The 25,746-nt window shown below is 34.8% G+C and overlaps 5 protein-coding genes and 1 long non-coding RNA gene across 6 annotated transcripts in view; 2 read left to right on the top strand and 4 right to left on the bottom strand.

Annotated features, from left to right (window-relative positions):
- Window positions 1-3,038: 3,038 nt before the first annotated feature.
- On the bottom strand, window positions 3,039-6,993 carry LOC9309928 (protein DA1-related 4). The gene is made up of 5 exons (XM_021022114.1): window positions 6,537-6,993; window positions 5,254-6,388; window positions 4,868-5,164; window positions 4,032-4,796; window positions 3,039-3,946 (listed from the first exon to the last, which is right to left on the bottom strand). The coding sequence occupies exons 1-5, from the start codon at window positions 6,884-6,886 to the stop codon at window positions 3,218-3,220; spliced, it is 3,276 nt and encodes a 1,091-aa protein (XP_020877773.1). The 5' UTR covers window positions 6,887-6,993; the 3' UTR covers window positions 3,039-3,217.
- Window positions 6,994-10,155: 3,162 nt separating this feature from the next.
- Window positions 10,156-14,502, top strand: LOC9307854 (disease resistance-like protein CSA1). The gene is made up of 5 exons (XM_021022113.1): window positions 10,156-10,836; window positions 10,922-12,116; window positions 12,224-12,535; window positions 12,623-13,513; window positions 13,590-14,502. Exons 1-5 carry the CDS (start codon window positions 10,376-10,378, stop codon window positions 14,289-14,291), a joined length of 3,561 nt encoding a protein of 1,186 aa, XP_020877772.1. The 5' UTR covers window positions 10,156-10,375; the 3' UTR covers window positions 14,292-14,502.
- Window positions 14,503-15,161: 659 nt separating this feature from the next.
- On the bottom strand, window positions 15,162-15,754 carry LOC9309927 (50S ribosomal protein 6, chloroplastic). The gene is given in 2 exon segments (XM_021022145.1): window positions 15,162-15,704; window positions 15,707-15,754. Coding segments are annotated over 2 exon segments (396 nt in total). The 5' UTR covers window positions 15,740-15,754; the 3' UTR covers window positions 15,162-15,341.
- Window positions 15,755-18,486: 2,732 nt separating this feature from the next.
- LOC9309926 (cation/calcium exchanger 1) lies at window positions 18,487-20,569 on the top strand. The gene has a single exon (XM_002873813.2). The coding sequence runs from the start codon at window positions 18,673-18,675 to the stop codon at window positions 20,383-20,385; it is 1,713 nt and encodes a 570-aa protein (XP_002873859.1). The 5' UTR covers window positions 18,487-18,672; the 3' UTR covers window positions 20,386-20,569.
- Window positions 20,570-23,823: 3,254 nt separating this feature from the next.
- LOC110227582 lies at window positions 23,824-24,705 on the bottom strand. Its single transcript, XR_002331286.1, has 2 exons — window positions 24,112-24,705; window positions 23,824-23,990 (listed from the first exon to the last, which is right to left on the bottom strand). It is a non-coding gene; the product is annotated as an uncharacterized LOC110227582 (long non-coding RNA).
- Window positions 24,706-25,346: 641 nt separating this feature from the next.
- Window positions 25,347-25,746, bottom strand: part of LOC110227581 (cation/calcium exchanger 2) — a 2,237-nt gene continuing 1,837 nt past the window's right edge. The window contains exon 2 of the mRNA XM_021022156.1: window positions 25,347-25,746. This exon is cut by the window's right edge and continues 44 nt beyond it. Coding sequence (XP_020877815.1) covers window positions 25,430-25,746 — 317 coding nt within the window. The 3' untranslated portion in view covers window positions 25,347-25,429.

Below are 25,746 nucleotides of genomic sequence, written 5' to 3'. Positions count from 1 at the left end.
TTTTCATCCGCGGGTTGGCGGATCAGCCCGCATATTAGTATTTATTGATAAAATTATAATTTATTCAACATGTGATAATTTAAACAAACTTTTAATTGTATTTTTATTTATTTATTTATTTTAGTAGTATTTTAAATTTTGGTTACTTTAAAATTATTTAAACAAAATCCATGGACAATCCCGCAAATCCGCATACATTCGTGGGACGGGTTTGTATTTCATATATGCTACCCGCGGGTCGTGCGGACCGACTAACACAAGTGAAAATATTTTTTGTCTATCGCAAAACGGACTCAACGGGACGAATCAACTCGCTTTGACAGTTCTAATGGGAATATTATTTAGTCATACAACAAAATGAAGTTTGGACATAGTAATAATAGAATATGTATCTTATTTGTTAGATGAGAGATTGAAAGATGAAGTATAATGATTAAAAATTAATTATTATTTTTCATGATTCACAAAATTTAATAAATACTTATCATCTTGTTGAATAATTCTAAAATCATATTCAAAAAATCTTTATAAATTGAAAATTAAACTTTTTTGGTAAGCTATAGGTATGAAAATATCATAATTTCGATTTAATCTAATTAAATTAAAATTAGTTAAATGGATTTCATATCTATTTAATTTACACAACCAAAATAAAAATATCTATTTAATTTACACGACCAAAATAAAAATATCAATTTAATTTATAAAACAGATGTGTTATTTGTGATAAATTTTCTAGAAATCTTTAGAAGCAAATAAAATATCTTTCAATTTGATAATTGGCTAAAATGAGCGAAATTAATGACAAAAATATTGATTGTTATGGAATTAGTCCCAAAAATATATGAACAAATTTATTATACGTAATTAATGTATAACATTGTTCGGAATATGCTTTTATTATTAGTTATCATAAGTACAATCAGATTTTATTTTATTTCCATAAATATTTGATTTTATTTCGATTTTTCATTATTAATTCGAATTTATATTCCAAAAAAATTTCAAAGATCCGATTTCAGAATTTCGGGTCAATTTTCTGATTTTAACCCGACCCATTTTCATTTGTACTTCTCTTTTAATAGTATAGAGATACTCCAATGCATGCCGTTGATTAAGTTTAAATCTACCTGACTAGTTTCTAAAGGTGTTGTTCGACTCTTCTTTGTATAATCAATTGATTATTTTTATTTTTCCTCTTTTTTCCGCCAAAGTGTTCAATTGATTATTTCTTTTTTTCTTTGTATAATCAACTAAAATGGATCAACTTGTTGAACACTTAGGCGGGGTTAGGAAAGGCTCAAAATCTTCAAGAATTAAATCTTGAAGGTTGCACGGCATTGAAAGAGTTGCATGGTCGATATGTGTCTTGTTTCCTTGAACCTGAGAAGATGCACAAGTCTCGAGTCTCTTTTAAAGATCAAATTGATCTCTTTTAAAACTCTCCTCCTCAGTGACTGCTCAAAATTTAAAACCTTTCAGATAAGCTGGAAGCTCTATACTTGTATGGCACTGCAATAAAGGAACTTCCTTGTGACATTGGGATCCTCCAAAGACTTGTTCTGTTGAACATGAAAGGCTGCAAGAAAGCTCTTGAAGGACTTATTCTCTCTGGTTGTTCAAAGCTCAATGAGTTTCCAGAAACTTGGGGAAACATGAGCCGCTTAGAGATTTTCCTTCTGGATGATACTCTCAGTGCGTCGTTTATGCTTAAGCAAGAATGAAAAGATCAGCCACCTTCCAGATCTCATCAATAAATTTTCTCAACTTCAATGGCTTGATTTGAAGTATTGTAAGAATCTTACACATGTTCCTCAGCTTCCACCAAATCTTCAGTGTTTAAACGTACATGGTTGTTGCTCACTGAAGACAGTTGCAAAACCACTGGTATGTTCTATACCGATGAAGCATATCAGTTCCACGTTCATTTTTACTAACTGCAATGAATTGGAACAAGCTGCAAAGGAGGAAATTGTAGCATATGCTGAAAGGAAGTGTCATTAGCTTTCTAGTGCGCTAAAAGGATGCGATGAGGTATCTCTCTTTCTCTCCCTTGAGAATTTCCTTTTGTGTAGTGGAACCGGGGTTAATGGTATTTCCCCTTTGTATAACTTTGCAGAGTTGTGTTCCTGAGATTTTGTTCTGCACTAGCTTTCCTGGATGTGAAATGCCTTCATGGTTTTCTCACGACGCAATTGGATCTATGGTGGAGTTCGAATTACCTCCTCACTGGAATCACAATAGGCTTTCTGGGATAGCCCTTTGTGTTGTTGTCTCATTCCAAAACTGTCAAAATCATGCCAACTTGACAGTCAAGTTCTCTTGTGAGCCAAAAAATGGAGAGAGCTCTTGCACCAGCATTACTTGGAAGGTTGGAACTTTGATTGAACAAGACAACCAAGAAGAAACAGTTGAGTCAGATCATGTCTTTATTGGCTACACCAACTGCTTAGATTTCATAAAGATTGTTGAAGGCCAAGGTCCTCGTAAATGTGCTCCGACCAAGGCATCACTGGAGTTTAGTGTGACAACTGGTACTGGTGGGGAAGCTAGGTTTGAAGTTTTGAAATCCGGTTTCAGTTTTGTGTTTGAACTTGAGGAGAACAAAGTTCCAATCCCAAGTAATAACGAAGTCAAAGGTAAAACAAAAAATAACGCTAATGGTTGTTTCAAGGATCAAGCAAAAGGTGATGAATATCCAAAGGGCCAATGGCAGACCTACATTGAAAGTTCTGGCAACTAACATCCTAGGTGAAGTATTTCCCATTATTCCCAAAAAAACTGGTTTTAATTCCATTCTTTTTAATTTTGTATTAAAATAGGCACCCAAACTTTATTTATTGAAATCTTCGTATTCGTGTCTTTATTTTGCATACATACCTCTCTCTCTCTCTCACACAACAAGAAAATTGTTGGTCAGGTCAAATGTATCCTCCTCAACTTATTCTCTGCAGAGAATAATATTACATACAGGAAGTAACATGACCATTGCCAATATGAGTTAGTTCTCTGTGCAACTTACTCTGATAACACCCGAGTTTCCAAGAAACTTCTCTCAAATTTTCTTTTCTTTATCTATGTATCCTCACATCTACACCACTCAAAAAGTTGGTTTTACATTAACAACAGATGCTCTATCGTAGAGCATAAAACAGTACATATATACCCTATACGTGGGAGACTTGAACCACTCATCGTGCCTCCAACAAAAACATGCTCAAATTAAAAGCTTTGTTTTTTTTTTGATCAAAATAAAAAGCTTATAAATTGATTTTACCTTGCTATCCCACCTCGAAAGGATACTACTGCCTTCAGACTTTACCTTGCTAGCCACATTAAAAAGCTCATGTGGATTGCTGAATGGAGGAGAACAAATAGTTGCCTCTGGCTTTTTCGGTAAAGGAGGAGGAAGCTCCTCAATATTACTTATATCCTCACTTGCTCTTGAAACTGCACTAAATTTTGTATCACCTGTTGAATCCATAATTACCTTGACATCACATTCTGTCACCGCGCAATTAGCACCCAAAGGCTTGTTTTCCCCACTTACTGTGTGGAATTCGAATACGAGTACATCAGATGACATGATTTGATCCATTCCTTCATCAGGACCTACTTGCATTTTGGCATCATACAAGACAAATATGTGATCCTTTTGAACTCCTGGAGCTTCTCTCGGAGCCCAACACTTATAAACTCTCTCAATTTGATCAAAGTTGCCTTTCTTGGTCTTCCATCTGCATATGCACCTAATGCCTAAACCTACGGCATTGTGGTAATCATCCCGAAATGATACTAAAACTGACATAGCAAACCCTGACAGAGCCTTTCGCATGCAAGGAGCAAGCGTTACTCTAACAAAATGGCTTTCTTGCCACTGAAATGAGTACCACGGGCACGCATCTGCAGGAAAACATACGTTGAATGCCGGTGCTTTAACGTGTTCCTGTTTCATCAAGGCCATATCCAATAAGATAAGCAATACATGTATGTGACAGTATGCTTATGTGACAAGAGAATGAGAGAAATACCTGATTTTGTTCTCTGTCTAACCTAATTACCCTAGTCAGACCTTTCTCTATAAATTCAACGGTCCTTTCTAAAGACAATCTAAAGCAATTGCTGAACGTGTAGTGTCGAGGAAGCTGCTCAAAGTCCAAACGAACTGACTTCAGAAGGCCACAATCATGAGCATTCAAGACTTCTAGACTTTCAGGAAACTCTGGCAATTCTCGTATGCTTGTTCCAGCAAGATATAGCTCTTTCGTATTTCTTGGGAAACACTTAATTTCCTCAAGGCGAGAGCAGCCAGACAGATCAAGAACTTGGAGAGATTCTAAATCGGACATGTCAGGCAGACTTCGCAACTGAAGACAATCTTTCATATTCAGGAGGACAAGCTTGCAAACACCTTGACTATATGAGCTACCTTTAATAAGATTTGTTACACTTTCCAAATCGATATGCTCAAGACCAGGGAAGTGTTTCATATGATTCATAAGCTCTTCGCAGTTTGGTTGGGAAGAGCGGGCGAGAATGGATATTGGTATCTCTTCTATGCTAGTTCCCTGGAGGTATAACTCCTCAATATTTGGTGGAAGCCCTGGGAAAATTGTAATGTTGCTGCAACCTGAGAGATTTAAAACTCGGAGATGCTGTAACTTCGTAGTGCCTGAAAAATTCTCCAATCTTGTACAACCTTGGAGATTAATCAGCTCGATATTTTGAGCATGTATACTAAATTTAACTAGCTGCCGGGAATGACAAAGCTTGATCCTCTTCAACATCTCAAGGTTCTGAACAAAAAATAAAATTAATAACAGAACTGTAATGTATTAAGCGGGTGAAAGATGGATAGATTGCCTACCTTGTTTGTTTCCCAGAGTTTCTTAAGCTCACTATAAGGCATATTGAGTTCGACAAGTTCCTGGAGGTCAAAACCTTGAGGCAAGGATTCGAAGGGATATTTCTCCCAGTGGAGGAGCCTTAGCTCACGAGGAAGATAATTGAGGCCATTGGGAAAGTTGAGTCCAGGAACATTTTCAGAGTAGGAGTTGTATATCTTCAAGAATCTAAGACTGACCATCTTCTTGAAGGCGTCAGGATTGACATCAAATATCAAGTTTGATGTGTCCAAACATATGCCTTCAATGTCTTCAGCAACCTGTAAGAACAAGGGAAGACGATAGATCAAGAAGTTGGGCTCATCTTCAAAGACTAAGTTATGTATTAATATAGCAGAATTAAACAGACCATAAGACATTTAGGAATTTCTTTGGGGTCTCCATCTGCTTTGAGTTCATCATCTTCTAGTAGATATCTGATGTGGGAAGTATGCCACAACGTCGTGCACCTCTCCATCTGTATCTTTTCTCCAGTGATGATATCTCGGATCATGTCTTGGATCATGTCATACATTTGCAATGTGTTTTCTGAAATAGTCACCAGACACTTCTCCACAAGAACATCTATTCCAACCCGTGGAAAGTAACCACACCACTTAAGCAGTTGCACCATATAGTCAACATTTTCTCCCTTGAAGAAACAAGCAATGTTCAAGAAGGTGTACGTCTCATTGTCACTAAGTGCACTATAAACGCTCTTTAGCCTATCCTGAATCTTTTTTGGAGGGCATTGCTGGAGCCTGAGAAATGCAGCCTCCATTTCTGACTTCTTCCCCTTCAGCTCTCGGCCATAAATGCAGAGGGCCAACGGATTTCCATTAGCATAGTCAATTACCTTCATTGACAGTTCCTTGTCATTCTGCTCTGGCACATCTTTTTCAAAGGCATTTTGAGAGAATAGCTTTAGAGCCTCATGCTTGTTTAAACCATGAACTTCGTATATTTGACTGATCTGACAAAGTGCAAACACTTGTTTATATCTGGAGGTTATGATTATCAGGCTTCCAGGACCAAACCAATCAAGCCTTCCAAGGAAGGACTCTGCAGCGAGAGGATTGCGCACATCATCTAGAACAACAACAATCCTTGTATCGCATAGCTTGTCCCTTAGGAGGCTCAGTCTTGTAATGTAAGAACTGCTTATGCCAAACTTTTCTTCCAGAATTCTACCGATTTTCTCTTCAAGCAAACGGTAAGGTCCCACCATACGAAGTTGTTCATCAAAGTTCTCGATAAAGCAAGAAGCGTCATAGTCATTGGACATGTGGTCAAATACTGCTTTAGCAAGTGTCGTCTTGCCTATGCCAGGCATGCCCCAGAGTCCTAATCTTCGGACATCCCAAGATTGCTCGCAAAGCAGGTTTTCAATCTCCATTAGCCTCGTGTAAATTCCAATTCGTTCTGTAGGACATATCTTCCCATAAACATCCCTGACGATATCTTCCACGAGTTGGGAGTCGCTGCTTCTGACATTACTTGAGTTCCTACCAAACAAAAGAGAAAAAAGCAGACCCACTTCCCCAATTCAAGATTCAAGAGGAAATTAAGAATTTATAAAGTCTCTTTCTTTATAAAGCTTCAATGAACTGAATCCTAAATATATGTATCCAACAAGGTTGAAAGTATAATTACATCGATTGGTGTCCTTCCATGTGCAATGGCAGCCAGTCGTGATTTGGGTTCACAGCCGATGGATCAACACCGTAAAACACTGGAATCACCTCGTGGCCGCTGTTGCTTCGAAGCTGGAGAATTTTGGCGAAATTGTCAAGCATAGGATGGGGGAAGGCGTAGTTCTCGGAGAAAACCACCACCGTAACCCTAGCTCCCTGATTCTGATCATCGAAATCTGTATCAGCAAACACACATACAGAGATGCCTTCGCGGTGTAAAGCGGAGGAGAGGTGGCTGACGAAGGAGCGCCGTACTGTCTCCTCACAGATGATGTTGACGCTGTGACTGCTCTTCTCGAAATCCACCATGATCGTGATTCGCGAGCCTACGAGACACAAGTATTTGGTGGATTCATAAAACCAATCTCTGTCGATTCTCCCGATTACACGAAACCCCTAATTTTGATCAATAACGACTTCCTTATGAAGAGAAAAAGAATTAAGAAAATAGCCTTTACTTTGTGTGTTGGATGTCGGAAAGCACGTGTAATTACACACATGCCCTTTATAACATGTTTTTTTCTTGAATTACATGTAATAGAATAATATATATCTTTTTATCATATTATTTTCTGGTTTTACACGTTATTTATAAAGAGCACATGATATTTTTTGAAAAAACACTCTATTCAGTTTAATATCTTTCTCTATCATGTTATTTTATAGTAATAGACGTTTTTTATTATGATCACATGTGATTTTCTTTAAAAAAAATATTATTATTTTCTAGTAATTCACGGTTTTTATTAAGATCACATGTTATTTCTTTGAAAAAACACTCTATTCAGTTTAATATCTTTCGCTATCATGTTATTTTGTAGTAATACACGTTTTTTATTATGATCACATGTAATTTCTTTAAAAAACGATTCTTATTTTCTAGTAATTCACGGTTTTTATTAAGATCACATGTTATTTCTTTATAAAAAGAATCTATTCAAGTTTAATTTTTCCGTAACAATGTTTTTTAAAAAAAAAACACTACGTAACAATGTTTTTTCTTAAAAATTCACTACGTTTTTTTAAATAGCATGTATTTTAGTTAAATATAACATGTGAAATTTAGATCTTACGTGCTATTTTGAAAAATATCACGAAACAATGTCGCCTACTGTAGATCTCAAAACAAACGGAGGATGGTTTTGTTATTTCACCTCTTCAGACAAGGTGGGTCCATGCTGTTTTCCGACATAATTTTCTCTCTCTGCTAGTTTCTTAATTTATGTGTCAAATTTGGCTAGTTAGTAATATTACCATTTTATGAATTAGAGATTGATTATTTGATTTCTTTTTTTTTTTTTTTTTTTTTTTTTTTGCAGCAATTGACTTGGTAACATTAAAGCCTCATTGGCGATGCTCTAATGAGTGTCTCACCAATATAATATTAATATTTTTATGTTTAATTTATTTAAAGAAACTCACACTAAAATTCTACTTCCATTAGTGAGATATCTTTATGGATGTCTCATCAATATAATACTATTTTTATATTAAATTTATTTTTTTAATAATATTTTTAAACATATCAAATTATATCTTAAATACAGTCATTCAAATAAAATAATTATATTTTCTATAGAAATAAATAATATAATGAATATTAATGCTTTTAAAAACATTAATTAATAGTACTATTCATTATAAATAATATATTAAAGAGGCTATTATTTTTAAAACCACAATTAAACATAAATTGAATTTTAAACAACATATAAAACCATAATAAAGATATATAAATTAAACACAAAATTACATATAAAACCATGATAACATAAATTAAAATGCAATAAAAACATACAAAACCAAAATAGATAATATATGTTTTACTTTTCACTTGATGCGCCAAACTTTTGCCATATATGCTCAACTAAGTCGGCTTTTAGTTGTTGGTGTATATCTCTATCACGAACTCGAATTCAATTGCCGAGAATGTTGCCCAAATTAGTAGGCATAGTTGTAGAATATGTAAAATCCACTTGTGCACTCTCATTTTCTTCTCTTTGATAGAATTGGGAGACATTATATTGAGTGTATTTGTCTCGTTCATCTTCGACTATCATATTACACAATATGATGCAAGCTCTCATTATCTTTCCTATTTTTCTTTTATTCCAAAAAAGAGCTGGATTTTTAATAATTGCAAATCGCGCCTGTAACACTCCAAATGCACGCTCTACATCTTTTAATTATATTGGACATTTTGTAAATAATGACAAAAGATAGCACATTATTTATCAAAATATCAAAATATTGACAAAATATCAGATTATTTATCTCAGATTTATTTTCTAATATTATAGTATTTTATTAACTAAAAATATTAATTTATATTTATATTAACCTTAACTAATATCAATCAAAAATAATAATAATAATAAAAATTTAAACTTTTGTATAATGGAGCTTGATATATAGATAATTTTATTTTATGAATTGTAGAAAAATAAAAAATAAAAAATAAAAATTTATAAACTATTTAATTGATATTATAAATCTTAGAGTAATTGAATTTAAAAATAAATTGCTAAACCAATGTAGAAGTGACATGTGTATGAGAGAAAGAGTTTCTCACAATGTCTCAAATGAGAAACGTGTCTCAAAATGTCTCACCTTTTTTGATTAAAAAATTAATTTTTATTTATTTTTGATTTATTTTTATTATGAATGTCTCATGGAGACACTACCATTAGAAGTGCTCAGTCAACTACAGTTTTGCCAATATCAAAAAAAATTCTTCAAGACTTTGGAAAAATAAAGTAAAATAATCTTCATGCTTGCCGTGGGCTTTTTAGAAATTCAAATTATATATACTCCTGTTTGCCCAAAAAAAATTTATATATACTCCTTTGTCCCACGAATATAAATTTTGTAAAAATTTCACATTTTTTAAAAGATAATGTATAATGACAATTTTAAAATTTTAACATTATACCACATTTTAAAGAGTATATTATTATTTATTGTTATTTAATAAGGGTAAAATAATAAAACTGTTTTAAATTTTACATTAAAAACACAAGACTTCTATATATGTGGGATAATTTTTTTTCCCAAAAAATCCAACTTTGTGGGACGGAGGAAATATATTTTTAATATGATCGTGAACTTGAATAATGTGTTCTTAAAGAATTCGCAATGACCAAAAATGAAGGCGAGGAAAAATAGATGTTTACAAAGAGAAGAAGATAATATAGGGATAATATGTGGATATGCTTTATGGAGAATGAGTTGCTAAAGCATGTGTGTAGAAGGTTACCAAAAAAAAAAAAAAAGCATGTGTAGAAAAAATCAACTGAATTATTGTTGGTTCTTTGCCTCTGTTCTTAGTAATAGGTTTCGATTTCTTTCAAATTTGGCTTTAAAATTTCTGCTTTGTAATTTTAGTGGTTGTTTCTTTTGCATAGGGCTTTGACTCCGAGAAATTCACGTCTTCCTCCGGTTTTGTTTCGGAGGACTTTTTTTTCATCCGTCGGCTCAGTTTTCCTTGTTTGGACCTTGTGTTGTAGTTTGGTTTCACAACAAGTTTCAATATTAAAATTTCAGGGGACAAAAAAAAAATAAAAAAAAATTATTGCCTTGCTCTTTCTAAAATGTTGATGATATAGACCCACCAGGCCACCAACTCATTTTCGTCAAAGATGTACATTTCAATTAGAGAAAATATTTATTTTGTTGTAGAAAAAATCAACTGAGATATATCCTTTTTGTGTAGTGTAAGAGGAGTTGGGTTGACTGACTATATTTACACTTTCCAATCTTGAGAAAACTAAAACCAGAGAGATCGAGAGAGAGCCTTCCATGGCAAGCTCCGGTAAGCCATCCCAAGACCAAGTGTTCATTAACTTCCGGGGAGTGGAACTGCGGTACAACTTTGTGAGTCATCTCAAGAAGGGCTTAAAAAGAAATGGAATCAATGCCTTTATAGACACAGATGAAGATATGGGCCAAGAATTGAATATTCTGCTCAAAAGAATCGAAGGTTCGAAGATTGCGCTAGCAATATTCTCCCCGAGGTACACAGAGTCAGACTGGTGTCTGAAGGAGCTGGCTAAAATGAAGGAATGCAGGGAGCAAGGCAAGCTCGTGGTGATTCCAATCTTTTACAAGGTTGAGCCTTCCACTGTTAAAAGACAGAAAGGCGAGTTCGGTGACAATTTCAGGGATCTTGTTGAGTTTATTGATGAGGAGACCAAGAACAACTGGACAGAAGCTTTAAAGTCTATTCCTCTCTTAACGGGTTTCGTGTTAAACGAGAATAGGTAACACATTAATTTGTTAACTCTTTACGATACCAAAAATTACTAAAGTTATAGCAATAATTAGAATCACATCATATCTCACTAGCGACGAGGACGATCTCATCTTCAAAGTTGTCAAGGAAGTTAAGAAAGCGTTGAATATCATTTCACGGGCACCTCCTAATCGCCTAGAAGGTACTGTTCTTTCCTCGACAGTACACCAGAAAAAACTTGAGAGTTCGTGTGGAGTTGACTTACGTCTAAAGCAACTTGAAGAAAAGTTAAGCTTCGGGTTTGAGGACACAACTCGTATCATTGGGGTTGTTGGGATGCCTGGCATTGGTAAAACTACTCTGGTCAAGAAGTTATACGAGAAACTCAAGAACGAATTCTTGAGCCACGTGTTAATCCTAGATATCCATGAAACTTCAAGGGAACAAGGCTTGAGTTACTTGCCCACAATACTCTTGGAAGATTTACTCAAAGTCAAGAATCCCATGTTTGAGACCGTCCAGGCTGCTCATGAAGGTTACAAGGATCAACTACTCAAAACCAAATCACTTGTTATACTCGACCATGTTAGTAACAAGGAACAAATTGCTGCTATACTCGGCAAATGTGATTGGATTAAACAGGGGAGCAAGATCGTCATTGCAACAGGTGATACGTCCCTGATACATGATTTGGTCGATGATATTTACCAAGTCCCTCAATTAAGCTATAAAGACAGTTTACAACAATTTACCCATTATGCCATTGGTGATCAAAGCAATGCTCAGAGTTTCTTGAAGCTGTCGATAGATTTCGTGCATTACACCAAAGGAAATCCACTAGCTCTAAAGGTATTGGGTGCTGAGCTTCTGGGGAAAGACGAGTCTCTCTGGAATTCAAAATTGGATTCTCTGAGTCAGCACCATAAAGGTCGAGCAAGAAGCTCTAGAAAGATACGAGCACAGAGCTCTAGTGAGATGCTTCAAAGTGTTTGGAAAGAGTGCTATGATGGTCTTAGTCAGCAACAACAAGATACACTTCTTGACATAGCTTGCTTCAGGTCGCTGGACAAGAACTATGTAGCAAGTTTATTAGATTCACATGATGCAAATTCCACTGAAGCTAGGATTGAAATCGAGAAACTAATGAACAAGTTTCTGATTACTATATCTGCCGGCAAAATAGAGATGCATGATACACTACATATGTTTTGTAAGGAAGTTGGTAGGGAAGCCACAGCTCCAGATGGAAAAGGGCGGCGAAGGTTGTGGGACTATCATACGATAATTGATGTGTTAGAGAACAATAAGGTAATATTAGCTTCTTGCATATATTATAGGTACTTTCAAGTTGTTCTGAATAAGCTAACTCTTTATTGTTGTTATGAGCTCATGTCTTGTTTGTTACTGATTAATAGGGAGTTTCTGTCAGATCCATTTTCCTTGATTTGGCTGATCTTAACATGAATAATAGCTTACACAGTCAAGCATTTAACTTGATGAGCAATATACGGTTCCTCAAAATCTACAACACTTGTTGTCCTCAAGAATGTGACCGTGACATTATGCTGAAATTCCCGGATGGGCTCGAGCTCCCATTTGATGAGCTGCGATGTCTCCACTGGCTGAAATTCCCACTGAAAGAACTTCCACCAGATTTCGACCCAAAGAATCTTGTGGACCTTAAGCTTCATTACAGCGAGATTGAACGAGTTTGGGAGGGTAATAAGGTGTGTGATCAGTTGATTCTTTTTCACTTCTCTTAGATGATAGGGCCGTGTTAATGGATGGCTGACTCTCTTTTTCATTCATGACAGGATGCATCGAAACTTAAATGGATAGACTTCAACCACTCAAGAAAGTTGTATACCTTGTCAGGATTAGCCGAGGCTCGAAATCTTCAAGAATTGAACCTTGAAGGCTGCATAGCATTGGCCACATTGCCCCAGGATATGGAAAATATGAAGTGTCTTGTTTTCTTGAACCTCAGAGGCTGCACAAGTCTCAAGTATCTTCCAGAGATTAACTTGATATCTCTGGAAACTCTCATCCTCAGCGACTGTTCAAAATTTAAGGTATTTAAGGTGATTTCAGAAAAGCTAGAAGCAATATACTTGGATGGCACTGCGATAAAGGAACTTCCTTCTGACATTCGGAATCTCCAAAGACTTGTCTTATTAAACATGAAAGGCTGCAAGAAGCTGAAAACACTTCCTGACAGTCTTGGCGAACTAAAAGCTCTTCAAGAACTGATACTCTCTGGCTGTTCAAAGCTCCAAAGTTTTCCAGAAGTTGCGAAAAACATGAACCGTCTAGAGATTTTACTTCTAGATGAAACAGCTATCAAAGAAATGCCAAATATATTCTCTCTGCGGTACTTATGCCTAAGTAGAAATGAAAAGATATGCCGCCTCCCAGAGAACATCAGCCAATTTTCTCGACTGAAATGGCTTGATATGAAGTACTGTAAAAGCCTTACATATCTTCCTAAGCTTCCACCAAACCTTCAATGCTTAGATGCACATGGATGTAGCTCACTGAAAAGCATTGTGCAACCACTTGCACATGTTATGGCGACAGAGCATATTCATTCCACTTTTATTTTCACGAAGTGCGACAAATTGGAACAAGCTGCAAAGGAGGAAATTTCAAGCTATTCTCAAAGGAAATGTCAGATACTACCAAGTGCACTTAAACTCTGCAATAAGGTATATCTTCCCTGTTTTTCTCCCTCTCTATCTTTCACAAAAGATTTACTGATTTAACTCCTCTACAACTTTGCAGGATCTTGTTCCTGAGATTTTGTTCAGCACCTGCTTTCCTGGAGGTGAAATACCTCCATGGTTTTATCACCAAGCAATTGGATCTAAGGTAAAGTTTGAATCGCCCCAACATTGGAAGTACAATAAGCTCTCTGGGATAGCCTTTTGTGCTGTTGTCTCATTCCAAAACTGTCAAGATCAGACCAGAACAGAACGAGAGCATACCAACTGCTTGTCAGTGAAATTTACTTGTACATCAACAACTGACGCTGAGCCGTGCACCGAAACGACTTGGAAAGTTGGTAGCTGGACTGAACAGGGAAACAATAAAGACACGACTGAGTCAGATCACGTCTTCATTGGATTCACTACCTGCTTACACCTCAGAAAACATCTTGAAGACCAGCACTCAAGTCAATGTGCTCCGATTGTAGCAATTTTTGAGTTTAGTGTGTCCAACGACAACACTAGTGGGGAAGCTAGGTTTGAGGTGTTGAAATCCGGTTTCAGTTTCGTGTTTGAACCTGATGAGAACAAAAGTCCATTCTGGGATGCAAACTCTGTTGCAAGTCCAAACGACGTCTCATGTGAAGCAACAATCATTAACGAAACTCCAAGAACTAACGGTTATCTCGTGGATCAAGCAAATGGTGTGACAAATCACAAAATGTCGAATGGCAGACCAAGTGAAGCTCATTTTTACACCACACTTCAGCAGGGATGACGATATCCAAGAAGGAATATATCCATAGGATTATGAATCTTATGGTGAATCAAATTCTTCCCAAACAACTGGTCATCTTTCCAAAAGCATTTTTTTCATCAACCCTGAATATCTCTCTTTTACACTGATGTCAGACTATTTATTCATTGATCTTTTTGTATTGGTTTCTCCATTTTTCATTTCTCTCTCTCTATGTGTTCATCTTAGAGCACCCACAATATCATACCTTACATTGCCGTATTTGCTCTCTTAGCCTCATCCGCTGTCCAGCTTGGTCCTGACCATTCACTCACCTAGCCATCATATCACCTAGCCAACATTCCTTGTTGCACCAAGGAGGTAAGCACTTTGCCATTTCACCTGAAAATGATATATAAAAAAAATTCAAATCTCAAATTGGTACTAACTCTTTAGAAACTACAGGAATATGACAAAGTCCAGCTCTTGTGATGATAAAGGGAAAGAGATCCATCACGACCAAATTCTTCTGTATTCAAAACCATTCCCACTGTTGTGCCAGCGAATAGAGAATTTGCGTGAGCAAATGCTTTGTTATCATCCAAGCATAATTGCTAAGAATAGAATTAACCAGAAAATAAGAAGAAACCAAGTCTTTTTATGAAAACAAAGAATAACAAGATAGATGACCATGAATGATCAGAGCTACATTTCCGCAACCAATAAACAGATAAATTTCATACTATGACTGTTCCTTCTCTACTTGGATTTCGTTGGCCTTGTTACTAATTTGACTCTCAAGATCAAACTCAATCCAAGTTTTACTTTAACTACTATATTTCCTTTTGGTGTTCATCGGTTCTTGACTTTGCATCATATCATAATGATGGGCATAAAGCTGAGACATTTAAATCCAAAACAGAGAAAAGCTTAAACCTTTAAAAATTTGCAGTTTGGTCCATTCATTCACCAGCCAAACATAAACCCAGAAGAAGAAACAGATAGCAGAAAACTGAAACACATTAACAGAAACAAACACCAACAAAAGTTCTCAAACTAGATTACAACCAAACCAGCAGATAACTCATATAACTAGGCAGCGCCTGAAACCAAATCTCCGGCAGGAGCAGCGGCGGTGGCACCACCGTCATCCGAAGCAAGAGTAAACGGAGTCCATTCCGCCGGAAGAGGAGGAAGAGGAGCATAAACAGTAGGCTTTCTCTTAATGTCCCAAGGCTGAGTCTTCTTCGGCCTCGACTTCCTGTGATGAGCCGTCGATTTCTTCTGTGGCCTCGACGAACACTCAATCACCATCCCTAATCCTCCTCCATTACCCAATGTCGGAACTTGAAATTGGCGGAGAACCGGAGAAGCAGCGACGGTGACGATTCCGGTACCAAAGATCGCTGACACAGACATTGTTTCCTTATCTTGTGCAACTGAGAAGTGAGTATGTGAGCCTCTTGCTTTGGATTAGAGAAGAACTTCATATCTTAGTTCTCGTTTTTATGGGCTTTTTATTGGGCTTTTAAGTGTCTGTTGGGCCTTAGTATACATGATATGTGTATAGTGGAAGATTTAGCCCATATGTAACTCATTTTGCTGCAACCCGATCAGTGAACAAGAATTAATCGTTAATTAAATGAAGTTAAGAATAGTCAAGCTGAATAGACTAGCTGATTAAAAAATGTATATTTGCAGAGATGTCATATATGATGATGTATTTGCAAGTAATTTTGATGTTTTATCTAACCTTAAACCAATAATGCTACTAGTCTACGAGATAGGTCCCTCGAATAAAATACATTATTTAGGATTCTGCATCTTTTAATACTTTATTTAAAATACATTATTTAGTAGTTTGAGTTTTCGGATATATAATAAAACTATGCTTTTAAATTAGTACATTCGAATTTTCTTAAATTTGTGGTGTTAGTTATCGAACTTAAGTGGAAAAAAAAGTTTTTAATTTCTAAAAAAACTATAAAATGTGAATGTTATCATAAAATAAAATTAAGCGAACATTACACGAGATGAACTGACATTCTAGTACATTCACTCTAGTGGCTTTTAGGGTTTTTCAATGCTGCCAAAGCGACCAATAAATATAATTGTCCAAAACCTGTCTAATACTTAAGGTTATGTATTAATTCAATAACAAGCCTAAATTAGGCTTCAAACTAGCTACTATCACCAACCTAACCAATTTAATTTCACATTGATTTCCACTTCCTATCTCTTTATCAAAATAATCAATTGACAGCGGAAATTGCGATTGCCATGAAAATTACTCTTCTTTACGTAGACTCAAAAACATTTGCTAAAATTATGGCCATAAAATGAGATTACTTTCTTCTACGTGACTTGCACTATCCAATACATTCACAAATCCACGTGCATCGGATTATCACCCCTTATTTTGTTGTCGACAAATTTGATTATTTGGTTAATTGGTTTCTTTATTTACAATAATAGTACTACGTATCTCTATATCAACAGCTCAGCCACTCGATTACTAGTACGAAGAGATTCTGTTGGTTAGATCAAATTAGGCATCACAAACCTATGGTACACATTGTTGCATTAGTATAAGTTTTGCAAACCTTATCCTTATCCTAGTACCGTTGAAAATTATAACCGCGAGATAAACTTATCTGATTTTTTTCCTCTAAAAACCCACTTACAATAAATTTCAATCATTATAATAAAATCATGAAAACCAGAAAAATAAAACATTTTTGTTTAAGTAAGAAGCCATCATCAGCCATGTATATTAGTTAATAGTTATACACAAATATAAAATATGTAATTTAAAATATAGTTTAATAAGCAAATATTAGTCTATTTACAGGTAAGTGTCTTGTATAAAGGCCTAATTTGAGCCAGTTTTAGTCATGTGATTGTTTTTTTTTGGGGGTAATCTTTGGTACATCGAGAAGAGAACCATATGAATCGAATGCTCTCGTCCCTTTGCATTATTGCGTTATTTTATTTTCTTGGAATTAGAGTTTATATTTTGTACTGCACTGCCCATGCCAGCTAGATGAATATACCAAGAATCTTTGGATTCTTTTTTATTTATCAATATTGTTATTTCGGACCTAAATTAAAAGAAACTGATATTGGTTGGAAATATTATCTAGAAAATTTTAAAAGATATAAAACAAACTTTTTATATAAAAAATGATTATTATTTTAATTATAGAAAAGTGTAATATTTTCATATAAAAAAGGAGAACAATTTTGAATAGAAAGAAGAAAAATATCAGTTACGTTGCATAAAGATTCATCTGACAACAAATCATCGTTGTGTCAATATAGAGTAAATGACATAAGTGCTAAAAATACAAAATGAATAACTAATTTTCACGAATATGGAAAATAGACTAATAACGTATTTTTTTCTTTTTTTGTTAATTAATAATAATAATGTCTTTTCAACCATCTCAAATATTACAAAGAAGCCGGCCGTTTTTCACAAATCAAAAAAAAAAAAAAGAAGAAGCCGGCGGTCCAAAATTTATCAAATTAATTAATGAACTTTTTGTTTGCATCATTTATTAAATTGTCATATGTTTATTCTTTGACGATGCAATATAAAATATACAAGAAAATCATAAGAATGTGGATATGATTATGTTTGAAAAGTCGTGATCGGTTGGGATTGCGTTGCAAAGTGGTCTACTCTGCCAAATACTTATTTATTATATCAATCGACCTTTAAGTTTGGAGTTTTCTCCATTTTAAATTTTTCGAACCCTAGTTTTATCAATCACATGTCTTTTTTTGATAACTGATATATAAGAAAATCAATTTCTTTTTAGTCTAAAACGTTAGGCAATGTCCAGATTTTGATGGCCGTCGAAAATTATAAGAAAATTTATCTAGATTTTTTAAGAAAATTTGAACTACATTAATCCTCAAAACTCCTTATATATTGTTATTGTCACAAATATACTGTTATTATCAAAATATATATATATATATATATATATATATATATACTGACAGGTGTGATTTGCATGCCTCGCGACAATCACACTAGAAAATTGGACTACAAGTTGGACCCTAGAAAAATAAAAACACTACATACAAATTGTAGTACATGAATATCTCGTAAAAACCAATACTAGTAGATAAAGAGTTCTATGAAAACACTTTATCAACTTCGATTTTTCTTCCTTGTGTGAATAATTGAATGTAACCTCCCCCACTTAAAAATATTTCGCATAAAAAGACAATAGTTTCCCCTACCCACATCTGCATGAAATAAAAAGGAATCTTATATTTTTTCCGAAATGTTAGCAATTCAAAAATTCCACAACAAAATAATAAAAAAATACTACAATTTTTCTCATTATTATATCAGAAAACCTAACGCACCTCATTATTGTTCCCACTTCCTACCAATTTGCTTCCTTGAATGGCAAGTCTCTTCTCCTCACGTCTCAGCTCTCATTCCCTTTCTCTCCTCATCAACATCTTCTTCATCTTCCTCATCTATCTCCATTTCGCTTCACAAAATCCTTCTCCCTCTGGATCCATCCAAACCTTAAATTCTCTCGCCGGCGGTGACAGTGACAGCTGCAGCGGAGGACTCGCCAGCCTTGACGACCACCGTTCCAAGTGTTCTTACATTAGATCTCAATCAAAATGTGGCCCACAAGGTTACATAGACTATCTCAAGATTTTCTTCTGCATCTTCGGAGAATCCCCTGTTTTGGGCCATCTAGTTTTATCTGTCTGGTTGTTTGTTCTGTTCTACTTGCTCGGAGACACGGCCGCGAGTTACTTCTGTCCTTCTTTAGACAGCTTATCTAAGGTTTTGAAGCTGTCTCCTACAATGGCTGGAGTCACGCTTCTTTCTCTCGGCAACGGTGCACCTGATTTGTTCTCAAGTGTTGTCTCCTTCACTAGATCGAATAATGGCGATTTCGGGCTCAACTCTATTTTAGGTGGTGCGTTCTTCGTCTCAAGCTTCGTTGTTGGGACGATTTGTGTGTTGATTGGATCTAGAGATGTCTCTATCGACAGAAACAGCTTTATCCGCGACGTGGTTTTTCTTCTGGTCGCTCTTTGCTGTCTCGGTTTGATCATCTTCATAGGCAAAGTAACCATTTGGGTCGCTCTCTGTTACCTCTCCATTTATCTCCTCTATGTAGGGTTCTTATCGGTTTCGCATTTCTTTGACCGCAAGAAACGTATGTCCGAACAGATTCTTCGAAGCAGAGAGGATTTAGCCGAGATGGGTGTTCCGTTGTTAGGCGATATAACAGAGGAGAAACTGGTTTTGCCAGAGAAAACAGCTCAAGAATTCAAGATTGTGTTTGAAGATCCTCCAAAAAGGCACCGATCTTGCTTCTCGGTGCTAGTGAGCATCATCGGACTACCTCTATATCTCCCCAGGCGGCTCACAATTCCCGTTGTTCGCGAAGAAAAATGGTCAAAGCCTTGCGCTGTGGTTTCCACAGCCATCGCGCCTGTTCTACTAACGGAACTTTACTGTTCTCATTACAGCGGATCCAAAAGAAACCTAATCTTGTACATAGTATCCGGATCTATCGGGCTAATCCTCGGTATCTTAGCTTACTTGACGACAGAAAAATCACATCCGCCGAAGAAATTCTCATTAGTTTGGCTTCTAGGAGGCTTCACGATGAGTGTGACATGGACATACATGATAGCACAAGAGCTAGTCTCATTGTTAATATCCTTAGGTAATATCTTTGGTATAAGCCCCTCCGTGCTAGGACTAACCGTCCTAGCTTGGGGAAATTCTCTAGGCGATCTAATCGCAAATGTGACCGTGGCGTTTCACGGAGGTAACGACGGTGCTCAGATAGCCCTTTCTGGGTGCTACGCAGGTCCGCTATTCAACACGGTGATTGGACTAGGTGTACCACTTGTCATCTCCTCGTTGGCCGAATACCCCGGGGTCTACATCATTCCTAGTGACAGTTCGTTGCTTGAGACACTAGGGTTCTTAATGGTAGGCTTGCTTTGGGCACTTGTGATAATGCCAAAGAAGAAGATGAGACTTGATAAGCTTGTCGGTGGGGGCTTACTCGCTATTTACCTCTGTTTCTTGTCCTTGAGATTGGCTAGAGTTTTCGGAGTCCTTGACATCGACCGGTGAATTTATAGTAATGTAAATTTTTTAAATTTTGTTTGGTTGTTTTTGTAATATTAGTTAATTCTTAAAGACAAAATTTGCAAATACGTCAAATTTGTGGGTCTTAATTTATTCCTTAAATGAAAAGAAAGTTTGTGCATAGTTTGAATACTATCGAGAGGGATGGCTAAATTTGTTTGTTGCTGAACACTCATTTTCTGTCAAATTCACTTAGTACCTCACTAAAATTAAAAAAAGCTTTGGATTGTTGTTCTAGGTTCATTGTTCATGGATTGTTTACATATGACATCATTAGTACTAAAACTCTGTTACCAGACTAACTGAAATTTTCAGTAATTGTTCATTCGTTTATTTACATGAACCTTATCTTCATTTTGATATAAGAATATCAATTTTTTTTTAACTTATAAACTTATCCCATCAAGATTAATTCTTAAACATTTGAAAATTGTCTAGTCATAAAGTTTAATTAACTTTCATGTCTAGTCTGATCTGATAGCTCAACCATTCTTTGTGATAAAAGCTTTGTGATCTTCTAATTAATTAGATTGATGTTTTAAAATAACGTATAATTATTTGGTTTTTCTGTGGTTTTGGCTCAACCATTAATATTCCAAATATCGAAAAGAAAACTCTGATTAAAAAAATGGTTTCAATTAGGTGAAAACAACCGGAATCTAGCAAATATGGCCAAATTTCTCTTCAATGTAAAATCCCTAATCAATTATATTGTGGTAAGGAACGTTGCTAAGTGTCCCATTGCATTTTGAAAAAAGGCCAAAAATTGGAGTTATCCTAATTCCAAGGAAACAAATTGCAGACAAACAAGAAAAATGTGCCAAATTATTATGCACACGAGTCATGATGAGATAAGGAAGTTCACAATAATAGAATAAACAATATCAATACTAGAGAAAAAAAAAAAAAAAAAAAAAAAAGGAAAAGAAAAAACCACATCTTATCTTGAGTTTGGATGCAAATTGGCAAAAAGAGACAAGCGTTGTCGCTTCAAACAACTCCCACAACACTGGGAACTAAATAAACTATAGTAATTCCCTTGTGGAAAATAAATAAATAGATTGGCAACACAAAATTACCAATTTAACGAAGAGATTACAAAAAAAAAAAAAAAATACATATCTATATGAAATAGTTTTTTTTTTTTTACCTTATCTATATGAGATCATTTATGCGTATGTATGAGCAGAAATTGTTGACTAGTCGAGAATCTGACACCTACTAAAATTATAGCTACTCAATTTGAATTCCATAACTCTAAAATTTATTATAAGCTATGCATGTTGCGATACATTCAATTTGAAACTGTTAATCTTCTTATCAGTGTTGGATATCTTTCTTTTTGTTTGGTCAAGATCAATATTGGAGTTTTGCTAAACCACATTTTGGTTTTTCTTGTTTTAACTTGAACTATAAATGATTGCAAATCATACACTTACACTAGATCCGGACCCGCACATACGTGCGGGATTTTGTTTGTATTTGAATTTTTTGATGTATATAGCATTTAAGGCTGGATACCTGTTACATATATTCAATCCATTTTCCAACTCATACTCGTCTCGAAAAAAGGGTAATCGTGATCTTAGGGTCGGGTAAAAGATATTGTAATTCTATTACCCTTGGCCCGTGGGTAAGAATCGAGTATCGGGTATTTATTTTTAATACTTATTCCGTTATTTGATATGTTTATCGCTTTACTACATGACCGGTAAATGTTTTATTAGTGTTTTATAATATTACTAAAAAATTTATAAATATATTTTATTGTAAAAAATATAGCCTAAGTCTGTAATTTTATACTTTTGGAAATATACTATAGTTTTATGAGTTTTTTTTCTTTTTATAATTTTAATGTATATTTATGTTGGGCCTGTTTTTCGTATTGGCCCAAAAGCATTTTTTTTGTTAAATGACTAACGTCACGTTTCTTCTCCCTGTAGCTCCTCTTCTTCTCATCGAACACTTTTTTTTTCTTCTTCTTGCTTAATCAATGGTATTCTCCATCTTCTTCTTCACATTCTCTTCACCTTCACTTTTTGGGCTTTTCGTTTGAGAGATAAAGACTTTCTAGACGTTTTTTCTTCTCTTATGCAGTACTAAGCAGAAGATCAATTTACAACAGACACCAAAAAAAAAAAAATTGGTACTGCAATTCGTTCTCTTTCACAAAACACACAAATCTTATTTTTTTTTTTTAATTCTTTCATTCTTAGGGTTCTTTCGATTAATAGAGTAAATCATTTGCTTACTCACCTATCGCGAGGAAGACAATGCGGTTTCAGAACTGCGAGTTAGAGTGGAAGATGATGTAGTTCAGAAATTAGGCCATTATATTAAACTCAGTGTGGAGTGTGGACTTCGAAGTATTTCTCAAGAAGCAGATCATGAAGAGGAAGAAGATTCATTATCACCGTCTTCTTCTTCTTCTTGTGGACGGGATAGATCTGTGTGGTTATGTTCAAGCTTGGTCTTTTCTTCGCGATTCTAACTGCTTTGGGTCTCGCTGGTTACAAATGGCTCGCTCCTTCAATCATGGATAAGGTTTAAAATTTCCTCCTTCAAAGATAATTCAATGCATGTTCCATTACAATGATACCTTGTTCCTAAAATCCAGTGTTGAATTTGTTCTGTTCTTTAGAAATTTTAGATCTTTATCAATTGGGTTTAATTAGGATTTCATCAATTAATCATCACTCTTGAATAAGATCTTAAGTACTGACCACAAGTCTGTATGAATTCGTCTAGTGTAGAAAAAAGTTCATTTGTAAGATTGGTTCATGTTTCATGTGAATTTGTATATGCCATTACCTTCAGATTCGATTAGCCGAAATAAAGTTTGCAGTTACTGTCCTGTGGCTAATTTTTGATACCTATATAACCAGACCCTCTTAACATATCCAATCCATAACATTTTTGGCTCTGTAACAATTATGTTATTATCCATTTACCTTTGTTTGCAGGAGCTAAACCATCTCGTAAAATGGGATATCAGACACACCCATTAAATATATGCAAGCTCATGCCATTTTTGTCAAAATATGATGCTTTATTTTCCCTTGTCATACTCTTTTTGATATTCATGATGGATGATTCACGTTCATGGTGTTAAAATTTTCTTTCCATTTAGGAAATTTGATTTGACTCACCATTGTTTTCTTGTGATAGGGAAGAATGCTGCTTGATATTAATTTCCGTGAAGGAAGTCTAGAAACAAAGGTTAGTAAGTTTCTTTTACCACATATAGATGATACCTTAACCTTATTTTACTTCATAGAATCAAATATTGTCAATTTTCTTATATAGAATTTAAGTTCATTACTATAACTCAGGGGTATAAGTGAAACAAACCAAGGAAACTTCACATAACTTGAGTATCATGAATGACTTTCTAATATAACTACGACAATGTAGTTGTTTCAATATCCTCAATTAAACACAATAAATATGTATCATGTCAGGAAAATAGTAAAGACAAAACAAAAGCATAAGATTTTTAAGAAAGTTCAAACGAAAATGGATGCAAAGTTCCAACAACTTTTGATACACACCATCACACGCTTCTCTTAACATTCAGGTTTCCATCTAACCTGGAATAAGAAGAACCATATGTTCATACAAAAAAAAAAAAAAAAAAAAACCATATACCAGAATTACATTGTGAATAATAAACAAAACAAAAAAAGTAGAGAAGTTGTTTTTCTGGTTTACATTTTATCTTTGACACTTTGTAGTCACTCAATATTTTTTCTCTTTTGTGTGTATGTTTCGATTTTGGAATAAAAGAGATTTAAGAGGTTTCGGTGAATTGGAAATGATATAGATCACTACAATATTTATACTAAAAAGAAGTCGGCGAATTCATAAATAATTTTATAGGTTTTAAAACAATAAATCTTATACAATCTTGCTAGTTACGTAAAATTTAGTTTCAGTATTGGAATATGCTCTTGAGATTCCGTGTATAATATTAAGAGAATGTCTATATACAAACGTTTGTTTGGGAAATATAGATTTTCTTTGTTGATGATTTGATAATCCTTGATATCAGGTTGTAGATTATACTACTATTAAATAGATAGGAACAAATAAGGAAATAAGTTAGTAAGACTTTGAAAAAATGAGTTTAGAATTAGAGCTATTTATTATTGATTTTAAATACAATTAGTGATATAAATATATTAGCAAATTTATAAAAAATGATTGAAATTAACATTTTCAAGTATACAAACCTTGAATTACGTGGTTAACATTATTGCTAGGATTTGAAATTTTAGTAATTGGTATAATTTTTTAGGAAATATTCAATTTGTTTTTTATGCTTAAGATTTTGTTTACTGTTTTGATTTAGTAGTTTTAGTAAGTTCTTAATATATGAGATTTGATTTGAAATTCGAATTAATCTTTTACTTGTCAAGTAGTTATGGCAAGTACAAATAATTAGGGTGAAATATTTGATTATCATTTCCTTATTATCTATGTTTTAATTGATTAATTATTTATTTATTTTATAGAGTAATTGATACTAACATTTTTGGTTTAAGCATTAATTTTTGTACTAATTTTAGGAAATGTCGAATAACAACATTCCTAAATTCCCAACCGAAAAAATCGACCCCAGGATCCACATGATCCACGTGTGTATCCACCCCCATTAGCCCAAAATCCAACCCAGAAGGTCCAAGATCCGCGAGTTTGTACACTGTCAAAATACCAACTTTACCCTTTAAAGAATTTTATTGTTTACTCTTTAAATTCAAAATTTCTAATGGCATCAATTGTAATACTTTACCCTTAATGAGGTTATTTATTCTACAATGATTCCCAATTAATAGTATAGATACAGTAGTTTTTTATAATTTCCTCCACGAAACCGAAATTGTATCATATATATTATAAGATGAAAAATCTACGTTACAATCTACATAAAGTTATACATATACCTATACATTACAAAATCGATTCCTTTTACTTGAAGAAGATTATACAAACCCATATTATGTAAAACGACTATGAGTTGAAATCAAAGTTAGTGAGCATCTCCAACGGTTTGCATAATTCTTAGAGACAACGAAGCCAAGTATATAACCAAAAGCCCTATGCCCATAACACCACCAAGCCTCATACGGTTACTAAACAGAACCAAGAACGACCAAACCAGTCCTACTACCAGAAACCCAAGACTCTCCAACAAACGAGGATCTGTCTTAATCACAATGCTCGACGGATAAGCCTCCCATGCGCATCCCACAAGCGATATCCCGAGAGCGAACAATGTATTGAAGATTGGACCGGCGTAACATCCCGATACAGCCACTTGAGCTCCTTCGTTCCCATCGTGCAGCG

The sequence above is a fragment of the Arabidopsis lyrata genome (assembly GCF_000004255.2).
Source record: "Arabidopsis lyrata subsp. lyrata unplaced genomic scaffold ARALYscaffold_6, whole genome shotgun sequence".
In the NCBI taxonomy this organism is placed as follows: domain Eukaryota; kingdom Viridiplantae; phylum Streptophyta; class Magnoliopsida; order Brassicales; family Brassicaceae; genus Arabidopsis; species Arabidopsis lyrata.
This window is presented reverse-complemented; position numbering and strand designations above follow the sequence as displayed.